Here is a 20,885-nt window from a genome sequence, read left to right as displayed (position 1 = left end):
CAAGAAAGACCCGATAAGATACAAAGTAAACACAGGCTCCTTGAATATACCCCAGTCAAGTAGTGGCGCTGGCTTTGTAGGATAATGCTTTGGCTTGCTGCATGTCAGAGCAATCGCAAACGTCCCCAGCTGTAAGAACCCCATTGCTCTTAAAGTCCATCCGAAGCCAATTGTTGACAACAGTGTTCTTGCCATGCTTGGGTAGACCAGACCTCCTGTCACACTGCCGCAGGCTGCTAGTCCCATGACGAGTGGAAGTCGTCTTCGGAAGTATGTAGTAATGAGAGTCATCATAGGCGTCAAGAGAAGTCCGTTGCCCAAACCAGTGCAGACTCCCTGCGCCAGCACGATCTGCCAGTAGTTTTCTGTGAGGGACGTCATAAAGGTTCCAAGGACGACAAAGACTGCACCAGTAACTGTGGTTACACGCAGATATCCTGCATCCGTGAGGCGACCGCTGACGATGCCCATAAAGAAGAGGAGGAAAACCGCAATCGACCCAACCCATGCGATGTCCGAACGTGCCTGCTGTAGAGTCGAGACGTAGTAGGTCTGAAAGATGCCGAACGAGATGATCATACCCCTTTAAGAACGTATAAGCTTCATAAGAGTGATTGTTCAAGGTGATGACATACCATGTGTTCATGATGACGAGGAAGCAGGCCAGGACTTTAGGGCAACGGGTTAGTGAAAAGTTGCGATGTCCAATATTCGCGGACTTACCAGCCATCCAGGCAGCCAGACCTCCTTCCGGAGGTGAGTAAGCGGTCAAATCATCCTCAGGGAGCGCATTGCTTAGAGAAAGACTCAATGCAGCTGTAAAATCCGGAACGTTGTGACCTGATGAAGACCGACCGTTAGGTGTTGACGTTGCTTCCTCCTGATTCTCCATCACTCTCAAGTCTGAGTCTTGTAGCTCTCGAAGAACCCGCAACTTACAGCTTTAATTGTGTGTTAGTTAAAGGTAGATTAAGCTGTGAATACACACATTCGAAATTTGAATGCAACCTTTATAACATGCGAGCTATTAGTAGAACTATAGATCAAGGATTATTACGGCAGTCCACTCTCTCACATGCATCTTAGGACATCAGGGCACTAGATCGAATACAGAGTCAAAAGCCGAATCTAGTACTAACAGCGGATCAGGGAAAAAAAACCAATTAACTCCACCGTATTTGTAATTCCGGAAAGTGAACTGCATCTGTAAGCAAAGTGATGGTACAGCAGACCATGTGTCCAATCGGAGCACTCAGGGTGGGTCGGCTTTTGCGACCGTTCCGGGTTTAGCGCAAGCCTCACCCTTGCGGAATGCTCTAACCATATTGTTCTTTCCACCTCAAATAATCACCATTAGACTGTGCAGTGGATTTTTGCTAGCTGACTAATTTGTTTCATTGCATTTGTCAACTATTTGTCTTCCTATCAGGAGCCCGAAGTGATAGTTCTTCTATATAGCGGCAGAGCTTACTATAAGTCCGGAAGCCGCAATCATTCATTCGAAGTCAGCAAAGAATTCCTAAAGATTTATCTCTTGACCCTTTATAGTCTTGTCCTTCGATATCATAATACAGATTTACGACGATGGCTATCTCTATTACGTTCCTAAACAAGGTCAGCATTACCCATATTGGGACTGCTACGGCAATCCTCACTATCGATGGCATCACATTTCTCACCGATCCGTTCTTCTCCCCTGTTGGCAGCGAGTGGCCAACTGTGCACGAAGGGGCGCCTCTCAAGGTTCACGCTGACCCGGCCCTGAAAATGAACGAGCTTCCACACATCGATGCCGTTCTTCTAAGCCACGAGAACCATCCCGACAATCTCGATGAGCTCGGACGACAGCTGCTGGATGGTCGTCGTGTTGTCACTACGAATGACGGTGCAAAGAACCTTGCTCCACGACCTAGTGTTCTCGGGTTCAGTGATTGGGAGGAGAAGAAGGTCAACATCGCAGGCACCACCTTCAACATCACTGCTACGCCATGCAAGCACTGGCCAGGCCACGAGTGCGTTGGATTCATCCTTCATACTGATAGTTTTGGTATTGCCCCGGATGGTCGACCTAACGCAATATACTTCTCCGGAGATACTGTTTATGTGGAGGCTCTCGCCAAGATGTCCGAGAAATATCACATCGCGGTCGCACTGATGAACCTCGGTAAAGCGACCTTCTACAACGTCGATTGTGAAGGTCAGCCAGGTCAGCCAGGAGATTCTCTTCAGATCACTATGGATGGCCGCCAAGCTGCCCATCTCTTCCGCGACATCAAAGCTGATGTACTTGTGCCTATGCACTTTGAATCCTGGGATCATTTTACCCAGCACAAGAAGGACCTTGAAAATGAATTTGAGAATGAAGGCATACTATCGAAGGTCCGCTGGCTCGAGCCTGGTAAGACTGTAGTTATCAACTAAGAATCTTGGGTTATGTAAATAGTAGAGTGGGATCGAGAACAAAGAATTGAACACTAGTTCTATAGATGCTCTATAGGTCTTGTTCTACATCTACTTTTGTAACGTAGATGTAAAATACATCACAGGTAAGTCGATCAATAGGTGATTTGGTCACTTTTGCCAAGCCCCTACCAAACTTCTACCTCTATACCGATGTTTGCCCGACCACGCCGTTTATATGCGTCAAAAGAATTTTATTTACAGCTTGCCCTTCAGAAGCCCAAACAAGACGCGAATATCTACCAGCGACGTGCTGCTGCGATCTAAAGATCCCTCAAGCTACACTAAGCAACCGATGCGCCAGACGACTTTCACGAGCTGTTACTGCGCTCAAATCACGAAAGCTCATAATGAGGGAGTGGTGATGTTGTATACTATGACACTTTTTGCAAGCACTCCAGAATAGGTAGCCATACCTTAGGAGATGTGAAATCGAGCAGATGAACTCTGCTTGAATCTAGACTGCCACTAGTGATACAAGTCAGAACGAATTTGAGTGCTCGCTCTTGACAACAACAACTTGCTGGATAAAGCTTATAATGCACTATGCGGGCTTCAGCGTGCATGCCCTTGGAGAGTGGAATAAGTACTCTTGTGAGATTGTGAACGGGACAATGAGCAACACACAGCGCAAACTAGTGATTGTACGTCTCTAAAACACCATCTTCTATGTATACGACAGAGATGAAATGGTAGTCGAAGATGAGAATGATCGTCAGGCCCTAGCCAGGTTCGGTCAATTCAGCATGAAATTGGAACTAGCAGTCTTGGTGTCTCCCTATGGGGCAACTATAAAGGTAAAAGTGGAGCCAAAGCCTATTTTCACTGCGAATGTGAGGGTTCACATGGAGGTATGGCAGGCACATGATAATAATATTGTGGTCATCGATCGAGCCGAGGGCGTACAGGTTCTTGTCGCTGTCGGCGGGGTCGCGCTCGAGATCAGGGTGTTCCTCATCGAGCATCTTCTGCATGGCTGTCCATTCAATAGGCAGCACACACACCCACCCTCCTGTGTAATCTTCACGGCGCAGCGGACGCGCCATCTGGTTTCGTCACGAGTGGAAAACGTTTTGAGAACAAAGAGTCATCGCTGCGAGATAAGGATGCGAGCTGTGACCTCGGCCTTGTGGCCTTTCAACACCAAGCCTTGTCGTAGCCTAAGCGCTCGGCTGCCCGTATGTCAGCACAGCGTGGATAATCCGGGGGTCAACGAGAGGACATCAGGTGTAATGGCGGTCGATCCAGAGCTCATGAAGCTAACACGCCCAGCTAATGGAGTATCTAGGTGCGAGCGCTGTGTGCATATCCCCGACGATTCGAAATAGAGCGTGGCGTGTTGAGAATCGACTGATGCCAAACGCTGGCTAGCTCGCAAGGAGCATGCACGACCGCCGACCACATGGTGATGAAGCCTTGTTAGGAGCTTTCGCTTTACTCCATGGTTTTCTGGTTTCTAGACAAGTGGCGACTCAGTACTTTATGGCTAGCGATCTCTAAAGAGCAGCGTGTGCAGGCGTGTGCCGGACTGCACTTGGAGGTGCGGGTGCAGAGTTGATCCATCTGGGCGGAGACGCAAGGTTTCTGGTCCTAGAATTTGTACAAGCGCAATGGGCACCTCGGCTCTTTTGTAGTTTATCGGGGCACATTCTGGTCAGGGTAAGGTTGTTTGCAACGGCATTCAGGATATTGCTAGTAGAGAATTTACAAGAACGACAGATGATGCCTAGCTCTGGCTCGTTTATCAGATCATTTCTCGCAAGATGTTCTTTAACATATTCAGGGCGACAGTTCGCATCAGCTATTGATCTAACAAGGGACATTTGCGTAAACAGCAACGCGACAAAGGGGAAATACCCAAAAGAACAGGCTGCTTCCGCAGACCACAGGTTACAGACCACTAGATAGGGGTGCTAAAGAGAAAAATGGCGCAACAACAGGGTGTTCCGTGTCGCCATACCTGAGTGGGTCGTCGGTCCTCTTTTTAGAAGCATGTTCGCGCAGATAGAGTCTGCTAAGATGGCTGACCAACTGCTTCAAGCTAGTAGTAAAGAACTCGCACTTGTGGCAAGCACAGCCTTCGTGAACCTGGAGCTCTAGGTGTGAAGTTGATCTGTGCGGACAGGGGTCCTTGAATTTTCGAGAGTGCTGCCGCAGATATTGCGTGAGCCCCTTGCGGAGCTCCTTAGAGACTCTGTGTTTCCTAGCGAGGTGGGTCATGACCTGGGCGCTCGCAATGGAGAGAGCATACTTGCATCGACTACATATCGGGGCCTGGCTGTAGCGATCTACATGCAGATCGAAGCTGGCCAGGATGGTTGGTGTGCAGTCACGATTCATGATGATGGAAATGGCAACACAGCAAGCAGGCAGGGACAAACAGCATCCGAGAACTACGTAATGGAGACGACAGGAAGAAAGGTTAAGAGAGTTATCAGGGGCGTACGGACGGGGGTTGGGAAATTTGAACAAAGTTCGGGCGAGCATTAGCCCAGTAGTAGGACTGAGGTGTTGCTGATAGGAGCATCATTTTCGCAGGCCCCGGTCGTGTCGTTGTTGGTCACAGGTTGAGAGTAACATGATTGATCCGAACTGCCACTACCGTAGAGTATTGTTGCAGCGCAAGCTGCACCCACGAATAAGAACACGAATGGGACAAGCCCTCGCCTACTCGTAATCACGATGGCTTGAGCAAATTTCTCGGCCGCCAAGGCTAAGAAGGGCCACGATTTATTGGAGTAACATGCCGCTCGATGCCGATGCCGTGTGTGGCACGACCTCGGCCGTCGATCGTTCCCCTGGTCTGTCGTGTAAAGCGGCGTCGCTGCCTGACGAAGGCGAAGGCGCTAAGCAAGCTCGGAAACGCGCGTTCTCTTATTGAACATGCTACAGTGTCTGTGCGCGTAATGCCTAGGTTCGCGTAATGCCTAGGTAATAACACTATAACCTTATAAGAAAAGAAGCTATAATACTACTAAAAATTATAATAAAGTTATATAAAGCTAGATTTATACTATATATAGCCTTATAGAAGTTTTAGCTTACTTAGAATATTTTTTAGGGGTGTAGATTAACTATATTTTAGTTCTTTAGGGTAGAGCTACTAGTATAACTACTAAGGCTTATATAAAAGCTATAGTATTACTAATATACTTCTAACACTTTATAGCTATCTTAGGAGCTTATAAGGCTTTATACTTACTCTTTTAGGATAGTTATATAGCTTTTTAAGAGTTATAAAGCGCTTTCTAATATTACTTTTTAGTTATCTTTTTAGCTAACTCTTTCTTTTATACCTCCTAATATCTCTCTTATTTAATACGCCTTACCTTAAGTAATTAAAGCTTATAATAGTAGGTTTACTCCTTTAGCTATCTCCTCTCTACTTTTTAAAGTTATTATTATATAGCTTATTATTATTATAATACTTTATTATCCTAAGCTTATTAAACACGCTTAGGTAACTAAAAAATAGCTCCTCTATAATACCCCTAAGTACTCTTAAGCTATAAGGTATAGGACTTATTATTATACCTTTTTTTAATAGCTAAAGACTCCCTAAGGCCCCTAATCTCTCTTTAGAGGATACTATTTTAAGCTATAATATAGTATAAACTTTATTAAAGCTTCTTAATATCCTTATTACTTTAATCTTTTACTATATAGTATATAATAGACTTAATCTTAAGCTAGTCTTCTCTACTAAGTATAGAAGTTAAGCTTTTATCTAAATCTAATACTTCTTTAGTAAACTTCTTAAGTATAGTATCTAAGTTAGGTAAGTATATACTAGTTACTTTAAATAATCTTTTAATAGGTAGAGGTTTAAAGGTACTACTCTAAGCTCTCTAAAAGAGTAAGAAGAAGTCTCCTTTACTAATATTAAGTAAACTATAGCTTAATTAAAGAAAGTTTATTAGTTTAGATAAATAAGTAGTTAAGAGAGGCTTAAATATCTTAATATTAAGTAGTTAAAGTGTATAGGTAGTATAAGATAGAAATATAGCTAATAGGATCTTATTATTATAGTAATAATTAATAAAATCTATTATTATATAAGATCTATAGCTATTAAGGAGTAGTAATTAATAGCTAGTTAAAGTATACCTTCTAGTCTCTCTTTTAAAGACTTCTTTAAGCTAAGTTAACCTAATATTATTATTACTCTAACTAGAGGGAGATAAGGTAATAAAGACTAAGTAGTTACCTACTTTAATAGTATCTATCTAGCTAGATTAAATAGCTCTATTAGCTCCTTTAAAGATAAGTAAAGGACTTAGAACTAAGCTATCTAAATAAATATAAGCTAAGATAGTTATCTACTTAGTTAAGCTATCTTAAAGAGCCTAAGTTACTTTTTTTTAGTTATAGAGTACCTTATTAAATACCTACTTTATTCTACTAAGTATTCTAAGTTAAAATCCTTTCTTATCTATATTAAATATATAGGTTAGTATAAGGTTATACTCTACTATCTTTTTATATAAAAGCTTAAAGTATAAGCTATACTTAGCCCTTAAATTAGCTTTATACTATAACTAGTCTATCCCCTAACTATACTAAGTAATAAGGTTATCTAAATACCTATTTATAAAGTAGGTAACCTAGCTTTTTAAAACCTCTTTTCTAGCTAAAGATAAAGTAAACTACTATATTATTATCCTTATAGGTAGTAAACGTTATTTAGTAAGTATTATAATATATTATATAAGCTTAAGTTTATATTATAGGTAGAGGGATTAATAGCTAATACTATAGGGTCTTATTTTACCCTAATATCTTTAAGTAAGCGTACGCTAGTTAATATTAAACTTAGTAGTAACTTTTATATATAAGAAATTATCTCCTAGCTTATATAATTTAATTTCTTTAATTACTTCTTAAATTAGATCTATATTAGTAGAGTTATATTATACTAAAGTTATAGTATTATAGTATTAAAGGTAGGTATTATATAAACCTAGGTATTACGCGTATAGATACTATACTTATTAGATTAAGTTACTAAGACTAAATAATACTATCTATCTTTACGTAATATTAGTAGTAACGTACCTTAGATCTATAGATTTATTTTAAATTATCTAAGATATAGATATATTAACTATATATAACTAGTAGAGTTTAGAGTACTATAAGATCTATAAAGTAGATTTATATAAGTTAGTTATATCTTTACTAAAATTTAAATTTATAGAGATATTCTAAGGTATATATATAGGTAATAAGTATATCTAGAGTAGTAGTTCGTATATTTATACTAGGTTTCTTTCTTAGTTTTTTCTAACTATACGTCTTTTCCTTCTACTAAGTATTTTACCCTAAAATATAATATAATATTAGATATTACTAGATAATAGTAGGAGAGGTATATTAGAAAGTATATTATAGATAAGGCCTTACCTATCTAAGAACCTAAAGTAGGTATAGATAGAGAATAAATATATATATAGAGGCTTCTTTTCTTACCCTTACCTTCCTTATGGTATATAATACTATTTAATACCTAAGAGATCCTACCCTCTTTAGACCTATTCTATAATAGATAACTATCCTAACTCTAGAGCTATTCTAACTCTAAGGCTAACTAGCTAAAGCTCCTACCTAGGCCTCCGCCTATTATACTAAGGTATTAATAGGTAGAAGATATTAAGTTTCTTATCTTATATACCTTTATAATACTATAGTTAATAAGCTTATACTTATAGTAATAGTAGTATATAAAATATATATATTAAGGATTACTTTATAGTATAACGCGCTAGCTTATAAAGAAGACGTTATATATAGAAGGGTAAGCTACTTATAGTTTTTTATTTTCTATAAGTAAGGGGGTATTATTAAAATAGAACTTTAAAAAAGTAAAAAGTAGCTATCCTTCTACTTATTAATTATAAAAGTAAATAAAAAAGATAAAGTAAAAATATAGTTTAAACGCTAGACTAATTAGTATTTTAGAGTAGTAAAGCTCTAATATCTATATATAAAAACTAGAGTTAAAAAAATTTACTAAAGGTAACTAAAAAGACACCTATTAAACCTTAGTAGGCCTAATTAGGATTACTAGTATTAGCTAGTAATATAATTATAATATATTATAAAGGGAGGAGGATATAGTATATTTACTATAACTAAAAGAGGGTTATATAAAAACCTAGCTACTTCTAATATTTATACTAATACTAACTTACTTTAAGTATCTTACTATATATAATTAAGTTATACTATATATAAATACTATAGATTTCCTCTAAATTTTTATTTAGGAAGTCTTCTATTATAGTCTAAAAACCTTAACTAAACTAGTACTAATTAATTTATTTATAAGTGTATAATATACTAGCCTTATATATACTTAGTAGCTACTTAAGGTAGTCTATAATAAGTTAGATAAGTAATTACTAGAGTTCTACTATATATTCTAAGATAGTAGAGTATCTAAGAGGGATTAGATTAACACCTATATTAGTAATATTATTATAGAAGAGACTATTAAGGAGAGGAAGATATAGATATAGTAGAAGAAGGTTAGGGAGGTTAGATATAAAGCTTTATAATAGGCTAAAGCCTAATTAGCTTATTCCTTAATAGGATCTTAGTTACGTATAGAGGGTATACTACTTATAAAATCTAAGTAGTAAGTAGCTTACTTAGATTCTATACTTACGCGCTAGATAAATAATACTCTAAGCTACTACCTCCTAAATAGCCTTTAGACTATAGCTTTCCTTAGCTTCTTTCCTTATTAAATATAATAATAGTATACCTATATAATAGCTCCTTAAGTATAGCCTCTTTATATTTTATATTTAATCTTAATTAGTAGAGCCTTACTCTAAGACTCTATTAATATAACGCGTATTAAGCTCCTTAACTACCTCTTCTATTATATATAAGTAGGTTAACCCTCTATATAAGATTAGTATTACTCTATTACCTAAAAGGCTTTTAGATAATAACTAAGTATAAGCTATTATAAGATTACTAGCCTAGGACTATAGCTTTATAAGATACTTAGTTAATACGTAACTAGCCTTATATAATACTAGCGCTAAATATATATTAGGTAGCTAGTAGACTTTAGTCTATAAATAAGATACTATCTAAAGAAAAGCCCTATATAATACCTTAGTAGTACTAAAGTATAGGACCTACTACTTATAAGACCCTTTATAAGAATATATATTATAGTAATAAGAAAAAGCCTATTAAGCTCTTTAAAGACTAAAGAGGTAAGTTTAGTTAGCTATAGTACTAAAACTATTTAAAGACTACTTAGAGTTATTAAGAAAATAGTTATATAAGCGCCTACTATATAAGTCCTATTAGTCCTCTATTAAATAAGGTATAAGCTATAATACTAAGTTAAAATACTAACTAGTATAAGAATTATAAGCCCCCCTAGGCCTTAGGGATAAGGCTTATAGTATTATCTTATATTATATTATTAAGAAATTTTAAAACTAAGCCTAAACTATCCTAGTATATTTAGAAGTCTCTTTTTACTTATAATACCTTTCTATCTATCCTTTATATTATACCCTATACTACCTTAATATCCTTACTATTATAATTACTACTAATACTACCTAGAGATTAAGCTTTATTATATTATAGTAATTATAGTTATAGTTATTATTATAATTATAATTATAGTAATTATAGTTATAGTTATAGTTATAATTATAATTATAATTATTATTCCTTTTAAGTAGCTATAAAGCCTATATATTAGTAGTGGTACTTTTATATATTACTACTATAGCTACTATAGCTATTAAAGCTATTATAGCTATTATACTATACCTATTACTATTATATACTTAAATCCTATTATATTATATCCTAAGCCTTCTATATTATTAAATTAATTATCTACTACTTATACCTATCTTAGCTCCTTAATAATATTTATAATATATAGTAGTTAATCCTTAAAGTCCTTATTATAGACCTCCTTTAAGTACTTATACTACTTATTAGTTATTATAGTATTAGTAACCTATATATTATATATATACTAGACTTATATATCTTAAAGAAGAGTAAATAACTTATTAGCTTTATTTATACCTTTACTAGCTAGTATAATAGTAGTACTTATAAAGAGGACCTTAGTAATAAATACTAGGTCCCTAAGTATATAGTTAAATTCTTTTTTAGTAAACCTATATAATAGGCTAAGAGATTAAATCTAAGTTTAGAACTTATACTTAAGGTTACTTTTAAGGGGGTTAATCTTAATAATAACTTTATACTTACTATACTACTTAATAGTAGCTACTATAGTTACTAAGAGAGTTACTAAGCTCTCTAAAACTAAGTACTTTATACTTATAATAATATTATATATAATAACCTTTATATTAGAGTTACTAGATATACTAAATATATTAAAGTATAGTAGTTAAGAGAAGAAAATTTAAGTAGTTACTTAAATATTTCTTTATTCTTAAGTACTATAGTTATAAGCTTAGATATAAGCTTTAAACTATAGTTTAAAAACTCTTTTTCCTCTTAAACTCTTCTTCTCCTTAATATTACTATAACTTTCTAGAACTACCTAAAGTTTAGGGCTTTAGCTTTAACCTATCTATTATTAAATATATATAGCTATATATAGTAAAACTAAGTATTTAGGAAATATACCTTTACTATAATTTATTATAGTATCTTTTAATAGTATTATACTTATATCTTTTACTAATATATTTATTATTTAATAAGAAGCTATAAGTATATAAGTTAAGGGCTTATAAGAAGTATTAATTATAGCTATATATAATATATAGTATAATATAAGATATTATATAAGGAAGTAGAAGTTTAAGTAAGAGTAGTAAGGAATTTATAAATAAGGGCCTAAGCGTAATACTTAAGCTCTTCTAAGTTAATTAATAGAATCTAGGTACTAAGTAAAGAACTTAGATTCTATAATATTATTAGGTGTTAAGGTAACTATAGTAGTTACTATAATAGTACCCCCTCTTATTCTTAAGCTCTAGTAAGTATTAATTATAAGTATATAAGTTAAGAGATATTAAGAAATCTTCTATAGAAAGTAGCTATAGCTATACTATCTTTTAGATTCTAAGTAAGTTCCTAAGTTAATTTATTATAACTTATCTATTTTATATAGTATTTATATCTCTTACTATACTTATTAAAGTAGAGACCTTTAATACTATTAATAAAATATTATTCTTTATTATTTATTATTTACAATAATAGGTTTAGGTAATAGTATATTCTAGTTAAGAATATACTTATCCTTCTTAGCTATAAGATAAAGGAGAGATATATAAAAGATAGGGTATATCTTTATAGATTTAGGTAAGTTAAGGTAGTATATATAAGAAGAGACCTTTTTAGTAATTCTATAAGGTCCTAAGATCTTCTAATTAAGCTTCTTTAATAGTTATTTTATTTAGATATTATATATATCTAGCTATACTTTATTACTAGCTATATAAGCTAGTATAAGTAGCTATTTATAATTTATATATTCTTACTATAGAGCTTATACCTAAGTTATTTCTTTATAGATAAATTTAGTAATATCTTATATTTTATTAATTATTATATTTACTTCCTAGGCTTATAGTACCTAATAAGTAAAGTATACCTTATTTATAAGTAGCTTAAAGCCTATTTAAGGGTTCTAACTATAGTAAGCTATTATTAAGGAGATTCCTATAGATTCTAATATAGTATTATTAACTTTAAACTATACTATAAAGAGTTACTATACTTAGTTATCTTATTAATAGTTTATATATATATATATAAGACCCCCCTAGGCCTTAGGGATAGGGCCTATAGTATTATCTTATATTACGTTACTAAGAAATTTTAAAACTAAGCCTAAACTATCCTAGTGTATTTAGAAGTCTCTTTTTACCTATAATACCTCTCTATCTACTCTACCTATATTATACCTAGCTATACTACCTTAATATCCCTACTATTATAATTACTACTAACACTACCTAGAGATTAAGAAGCTCTATTATATTATAGTAATTATATTTTAAGAGTATAAGTAGTACTACTACTATTATAATTATAGTTATAGTTATAGTTATAGTTATAGTTATAGTTATAATTATAATTATAATTATAATTATAATTCCCTTTAAGTAGCTATAAAGCTTATATATTAGTAGTACTATTACCTAAACTCCTCTATAGCTACTACGTACCTAACTCCTATTATACTATATCCTAAGCCTCCTATATTATTATTATTATTATTAAATTAATTATCTACTACCTTTTTAATACCTACCCTATACGTATAATTATTAGCTATACCTACTTAATATAATTATAAGATAAGGATAAACTAGCTAAGGACCTACTTTAGCTATCTATTATAGTCCCTACTTATAACTATCTTAATATACGCTTCTTACTCTATTATAAGTATACCTATAGCTACTATTATATTACTTAGCTTCTTAATATAAACGTTCTACTCTATAGTAATAGATAACCTTACTTCTATATTTATCCTAGTACTAGCTAGTAAAGTAATACTACCTAGGTAAATAAGAGTTATAGTAAATAGGCTATCTATATAGAAGAGAATTTTATATTACTCCTTAGTAGTATTATCTAATAAGTTAAAAGAGGAGAGGTAGGTGTCTAAGAAGAGGCTTAAGATACTATAAGGCTTAAGATTATTATAGTTTAAGCTAATTTAATCTTTAGTATACTAGTACTTTATATTTATATTAATATTAAGTATAGTCTATAACTCTAGGAATAGCTACTTAACGCCCTTAATATAGTTATATATTATAAGGCGTATAGTATTAAAGAAGGTATTTCTCTTTAGTAGTAAGCTTTAGGATAGAGTATTAAAGTAGAAGTTAAGAATTAGAAATTTAGAGAGCTAATAGTTACTTAAATATTTCTATAGCCCTAAGTACTATAGTTATAAACTTAGATATAATCTATAAACTATAGTTATTAACTAAAAAACACCTTTTTTACTTTAACTCCTCTTCTCCCTAATACTACTATAACTCTCTAGAACTACCTAAAGTTTAGGGCTTTAGTTTTAACCTATCTATTATTAAACTATATATAGCTATATATAGTAAAAATAAGTATTTAGGAAATAAACCTTTACTATAATTTATTATAGTGTCTTTTAATAGTGTTATACTTACGTCTTTTACTAGTATATTTATTATTTAAATATATATATAAAACTTATTCTATTACTATATTAGTATTCTTAAATTACTTATTAGTTTTAGGATAATAGTTAGTTAAGAGGTATAGGTTAACCTTTAGCTAGCTATATAGCTTATTATAGAAAGTAAATATAAACTACTTACTTCTATTAGAGATAATTATACTAAGAAGGCTATAGTTATACTAGATATAATAAAGGAATATATATACTATATTAAGTACTTCTATCTTACTATATAAGATTAAGTAATAGTACTTAGATAAGTAGTTTACTACTACTATAATATTCTTATATCCTTCTAATTTAAGGAGTTTAACTATAAAGTTAATAAAGATATCTACTTAATATTATTCTAGTATAGGTAGTAGCTTTAATAACTTATAGTACTTCTCTTATAATACTTTAGAGTAATAATAAATATAATAATAAAATATATAGTATTAGATAGTCTTAAATAGTTAGAGCTAGTAGTATTCTTATTAAATTAATTTAAGTATTTTTCCTTAGCCTAAGTAACTACTAGGGGGAGTATTTTAAATAGCTTAGAGAATCTTAATTTTTAGTTTATTATTATTAGGGATAATAAGCTTATTCTTATAGTAGAGATAACTATTATAGGTTTTATAGTTACTTAAAGTAATAGTTTTTAATTATTAAGTACTATTATATAGTAGCTATAAGGTCTTATATATAAATAGATCTTTTAAGTACTTATTAAGTATTAGCTAATATCCTTTATTAATAATCTTTTAGATAAATCTATTAGTTTTAACTAGTTTAATTATAGGAGGGTTCTAGAATAGCTTAGGATATAGTAGTATTTACTTATAAGCTTCTTATACTTCTTCTTATATAGGCTAGTTTTATAAATAGTAAGTAAGAGTATTAAGCTTCTTACTATACTTACTAAGTTAGTATATATTTATAAACTAGAATTAAGAAAGGTATTTAGACTAGTAAACCTAATAGTAGCTTAGCTACTTTATAGTTATAAAGTACTAAAGGTTTTTATAGTTACTAAGTATAGTAATTAGAAAGGAGGCACTTTCTAGTTTAGGTCTCTATTATTTAAAGTAATAAATAATAGTAAGTAGCTCCTTATTATAAATCTTATAGTTATTTTCTACTAAGTTTATTCTTTTTAAGTAATAAGCTACTAAGTATAGAGTACTATTAGGTATTATTTAAGAGAGTACTCTTATAGTAATATAGTTAGAAGTATCTACTTCTATAATAATTAAGAGGTTAAGGTTAAAGTATTATAGTATTAGAGTAGTAGTAAAGGTATACTTTAAAGTATTAAAAGCCTTCTAGGAGTTATTATTAAAGAGAAACTTAGTTTCTTTCTTTATTAGGGCTATAAATAGTATAGCTAGATATAAGAAGCTATTTATAAACTATTAATAAAAGTTTATAAACCTTAGAAATACTCTAATATCCTTAATATTATTTAGGTACTCTTAGTTTATAATAGCTTATACTTTCTTTAAGTCTATTTATATTCTATTTACTCTAACTATATTACTAAGGTAGATAACTTTAGCTTAGTAAAATTTATACTTATTTATATTTAATTAGAGTCCTACTTCTTAGAGGGCGCTTAGGATAAATTATATATATTCCTTATATTCCTAAAGGTTCTTACTATATATTAGGATATTATTAAGGTATATAGTATAGAAGATATCTAGGAAAGGATATAGTATATTATTAATAAAGTACTAGAATATACTTAGTACGTTAGCTAACCTAAAAGGTATTACTAGGTATTTAAATAGCCTATATTAAGTATAGAAGGCTATTAACTACTTATCTCCCTTAGTAATCTAGAGTTAATTAAAGGTAGTAATAATATCAAGCTTTATATAGTACTTAGCCTTACTTAGTTAACTTAGAGTCTCTTAGATTAATAGGATTAAGTAATAGTTCTTAATAGTAATAGTATTTAGGGTATAGTAATTAATATAGAACTATAGGCTACTACTAAGTTTCTTAATAAAGATAATAAGTAAAGTAACTAAAGAGGAGTTTATATAAATAAATCCTTTTAGTAGATAGTCTTTAAGGTGTTTTTATAGTCCCTTTAGCTTATTCTAGGATATACTATATAGTAGGCTAAAACTATATTATTTACTTAGTATTAGTTTAATCTTATAGTTAAATAACTATTAGATAGGTAGTTTATTAGAATTCTCTTATAAGAAGATATCTATTAAGTAATAATATTTAGGTAGAACCTTTATAAGTAGGTTAGTATACTTCTTCTTAGCTAGTACCTTATTAATATTAGTAATACTAATAGTATAGATTTTATAGCCTTTTCTATATACTAGACTTATAAATAGAGTAGTACCTATATAGTAGATATTAAGTTCTAGCTATAGCTCTAATAAGTTATACTACTTATTACCTAATAGAGTATTATTAGGGGTTATATTAGTAATAGGTTTAGGTATAGGTTTATTTAGCTAGTAGTTTATCTTTACTTCTTAGTAGTTATACTATTATTATAGCGTATATTTAAGTTTTAGGGTTTAGGTATAAGTCTTACTATTACTACCCTACTATCTATTAGGAGATAAGATAGGGGTTTAAGTAGCTTTAAGATAGTATTCTAAGTATTATTAAGTAGTAAAGACTAGTTTCTTACTAGTATAGTCTAGGTTTACCTAATACTTATTTATATATAGCTAGCTAAGAATTAACTTATATTAACTAGTATTTATAATAAAGAGTTATATAGACTTATTATAGTTATTATATTATAGTTCTAAGGTAATAGTATAAGATACTTCTCTACTATTAAGTATAGTTCTAGTAAATCTAGTAGGGTAAATAATATAAAGTAGTAAGTCTTAATAAAGGTTTAGGCGGCGCGTAATATCTCTATAAATATAACTAATACTTATAGCTCTAGTATCTATAAGGGCGTTAAGATTACTCTTTACGTTACCTTACTAAACTATATAGTATATTATAATATAGTATTTCTAAGTATTAGGTTATAGCTTAGACTAGAGTTTAGTAAAGATTTAATAAATATATAGTCTTAAGGAGTAACTTATCCTTAGGATAATATCTTTTCTTTCTAAGATTAATTATAAGAGTATTATCCCTTAGACCTTAAAGACCTAGTAGATCCTAAAGTAATAGATTTAGTAGATTAAGTATAGTTATAATTATATATACTATATAATTAGATATACTAAGTTAGAAGAGGAATACTATAATCTCTTAAGATATAGCCCTTCTAGTTATACTTAAAGTAGTAACTATCCTTAATTCTCTTCTAGTATTTAGTAGTACTAATAGGGGCGTAATTTAAAGTATTAATTTTTATTATATTAAGATAAGTGGCTAAGGGGTAGTATAAGTAGTTAGGTAAGAAGTAAAGGTTATTATTATATATAAAGATAAGATTAGCGTAGTTATTAAGGTTATTAGGTAATACTTCCCTAACTATTACTTATTATAATTTATAGGATAGGGAGTTATAAAGGGAGGTAATAAGACTAATCTTATTTAGTCCTATATTAGTAGTTAGTTATTAGAACTTAGTGTAGTAGAGTATTTCGTTACTAATTCTCTATTAGGAACAGGTGCTTAATGTAGTAGGTAGATATAGAAATATTAAAAGGAGTATATGTTATAGTTATTTTTCTATAGCTAAACACCGTTTAGCTAGTTTCTATAGGGCCTCTTTTTCCTACGCTACCCCTAAGCCTAATAGTTCTTTAACTACTCGCACTTCCCCTAGTTTCTCTACTATATCCCTCCCTCACTTAAGAAGAAGGCCTCCTCTTCTTTAACTAGAATAACTTTTAGACTTACCGCTATATAATAAAACCTATACGTAACCCTAATAAGTAGACCTATAAATCCTAAACTAGATACTAAAGTCCTCCTTCCTAGTACAATTTACTAACTATCTATCCTATGCCTTCCTTTACTATATCCCCTAATTCCTATTATAATTTTAATTCTTCCCTACTATACTGTCCTTATTCCCTTCCTCTTCCTTTATAGTTCTTAGGATAGACTACCTCTTCTTCTAATAGTCCTTTAGGATTTATTAGAAGTCGCTTTATATTTAACTAAGTTCCTATAGCTATCCACCGTTCTTTTTATCTAATTCTCTTTCTACTCTACTTAGCTAACCTCTACACTATCTAGAATACCTCCTCTTCCTTTAATAGTACTATATAGGTCACCTTTTATATCCTAGGTATATTCTAAATACCCTTTAGTACTAGCTATAGAACTTACTTTTTCTATAAACCCTAATATTACTTTAACTCTTTTTATTACTAAAGGCCTTTTAGTACCTAGTAACTAAATACTAAATAATAATAATATTACTTTTATTTACTTCTACTTACTCTACTTCTTCCTTCTCTCTACTACTTTATTACTTTATTTATATTACTTTATTAGCTTTATTACTCTCTTACTATTTCTCTTAACTCTACTATACCTTTATTATAATATCTTTTCTTACTATTAACTCCCTTAAGAAGCTAAAGCGCTTTTATATTTAGTATAATACTAGGCTACCTAAGGAGTAATCTACTACTACGTCTACGCCGCCTAATTCCTCTACCCTACTTACTTATATACTTCTACTAGCTATTACTATAGATACTATTATAACTAAGAGGGCTTTAGTGTTAGGCTCTAATACTAAGTCTAATTCTAATTCTAATTCTCTACTATATTACTTAGCTATACTTATTTAAGATCTTAATAACTAATCTTAAGGAGAGTAAGACTCTAATAGCTTAGTCTTTAACTAGAATATTTAAGATCCTATCTTTATAATATCTAGGGTTCTACCTATACTACCTAAGAATACTTTAGTTATAAACTATAATATCTTAGATTCTCCCTCCCTTCGCCCGTCCTACTACCGCCGTATAAAGCCTTTCTTAATTATTACTAGGGCTATCTTAGGGTAAGAATAGGTAAGCGCAGCTAATTAGGCTACTATTACCTAGCTCTTTAAGTAGGATAATAATAAGGACGCCTATAATTCTGCCCCTACGCCTATAGACCTAGTAAATATCCTTTAGGCTATACCTTCTCTTATCTAGCCTAACGCTAGTAAAGCTAAACCTATCTCTCCTTTAAAGAGAGTAGTTCCTAGTAGTAGAAGTCCTATTAATCTTAAGCTCTTTACCTATCCTTCTTCTAATTCTAGTTATAATAAGGTTATAGAGTACTATAAGTTTTAAATTCTATTTATTATCCTTCTAAATATCCTTCTAATATCCTACCTTATATAGTTATTAATAATACTAATAAAGTCCTCTCTTATAATTAGATTAGATCCCTTTAGCTCTACTTCTAGAGACTTAAGTATACTAGTTTTACCCTTAGACCTTCGCTCCTAGTATTCGCAATTTACCTTAATAATAAGTTTTTAGACTTTTAGGTTAACTCTAAGAGGTTACTTAATCTTCTTCCTAAGTTTAGGACTATTAGCGTATACTTCTACTTATCTAGCTCTATAAAGTATACTATTATTAATTCTAATATTAAGACTTTAATACTAAGCGTTTATTAGGGCGCTATTATAATTAGTGGCGTTAATAACCCTAATAATGTTAGTTATACGTATAGCCGCTGCAACTCTAACTATTACGCTAAAGTCTATAGTATCTACGTTATTATGTATATTAATAGTAAGCTATATAAAAATAGTATTTATATTAATTACGTTCGTAGTAGCGCCTTAGATACCTATTCTTTCTACCGTAAGTGCCTAATTATCTTTTAGATAGCCTCTTCTTTTCTTCTTTATACATTTTACTAATTTAAACTTTTTCTAGGTAATATTCTTATTTATTATAGTATTACTCGTGTTAGCTAACTCTCCCCTATCCTTTCTTCTAATATCCTTAATACTCCTGCTTCGCCTCTCCTTACTTATACTAGCGCTAGTAAGGCTATAATACCTTCTAAGAAACCTCTATTTACTTACTTATCCTTTAGCTAGGTTAGTAAGAAGTCTACTACTAGCTATAGTCTTTATCTAAGCTAGTTAAATAAAAGTAAGGCTAGTGACTTTAAGCCTAAGCTTAGCTTAGATACTAATAGTATTACCTCTAAGGATTTAGCTCTTACTAAGCCGCCTTTAGCTAGGGAGTTAGGTAATAACTAGGTTATTACTCTATCTAAGCCACCTAAGAAGGCTACCTATAAGACACCTACTCCTCTTAAGCGCACTACTACTTAAAAGCTAGTAACACCGTTACTAATAAAGAAGAAGGCTCCTTATAAGAAGTCTTTTACTCTAGCTCCTTTAGCTTCTTCTAAGGCTTATTTAGTTTAGCACTCTCTTTATAAACTAACTATTAACGCTCTAAAGGAGTAGGTTAAAATATATAAGAAGGCCTTTCTTTATAAGTATCTTCCTAGTAGCTAATATCTTATTAATATTAGGAGTCTTTATTATTATATAGAGTTAATTAATTCTACTCTTTAGCCTAAAGTTCTTATTATTAAGCCTATTACTATAGTTAAGGACGCCTCTATTACTAAGTCTAGTAGTAATAGTGCTAGTTTCTAGTCTTTATTATATACTTCTCTAGGTTTTAATAGTAAGTAGTTAGCTAGTTATATTATTACTATCCTAATAGGCTTTTAGCTATAGTTCTTATAGAAATCTATATTTAACTATCTTATTTTACTTCTTATTCCTTTTAAAGATATTAGTATTACTTCTAAACTTCTTCTTTATAAAGTATTTATACTACTCCCTCCCTTACTTAAGAAATTAAAGGTCCCTTCTTCTTTAAAACCTAGTTTCTAAAGAGTGTTTAGAAAATAGAGTAGACTAAAGGACTAAGTAATTCTTATATTTATAATAGGTTTTTAACCTTTAAGATTAGTAATAGCTACTTAATAGATATTTATTCCTAAGCTATAGTTCTATCTTTTTTAATTCTAGTTCCTAGACTTCCTAAGGTAGTTCTTAGAACTCTAGATTTATTTCTTTCTATTCTAGGTACGTTCTAGTAGAGTTCTCTAGATATCCTATCTTTTCTAAGTTATATCTAAGGTAATTAGATATAGTTCTCCCTTAAGTAGTTAGGTTCTACTAACTATCTAGTTAGGTTTATCCTTTATTTAGGTTAAGCGCTCTTTAGCCTTAAATTATATTTTAGTATATATTCTTAGTTCCTTATACTATATAGTCTAGGTTATTTCCTATATCCTA

The 20,885-nt window shown here is 31.4% G+C and overlaps 1 protein-coding gene across 1 annotated transcript; it reads left to right on the top strand.

Moving 5' to 3' along the window:
* The first annotated feature begins 1,495 nt into the window (after positions 1–1,495).
* On the top strand, positions 1,496–2,453 carry ACET3X_004710 (uncharacterized protein). Its single transcript, XM_069451084.1, has one exon. The coding sequence runs from the start codon at positions 1,585–1,587 to the stop codon at positions 2,419–2,421; it is 837 nt and encodes a 278-aa protein (XP_069306754.1). The 5' UTR covers positions 1,496–1,584; the 3' UTR covers positions 2,422–2,453.
* Positions 2,454–20,885: the final 18,432 nt, after the last annotated feature.

The sequence above is a fragment of the Alternaria dauci genome, chromosome 4, assembly GCF_042100115.1.
Source record: "Alternaria dauci strain A2016 chromosome 4, whole genome shotgun sequence".
Classification (NCBI taxonomy): domain Eukaryota; kingdom Fungi; phylum Ascomycota; class Dothideomycetes; order Pleosporales; family Pleosporaceae; genus Alternaria; species Alternaria dauci.
Note: the sequence above shows the minus strand (reverse complement) of the source record. Positions and strands in the feature narration are given on the sequence as shown.

What these genes read in the sequence shown, in the direction of transcription:
- ACET3X_004710 (XM_069451084.1), top strand. Translation starts at nt 1,585, where the DNA reads ATGGCTATCTCTATTACGTTCCTAAACAAGGTCAGCATTACCCATATT.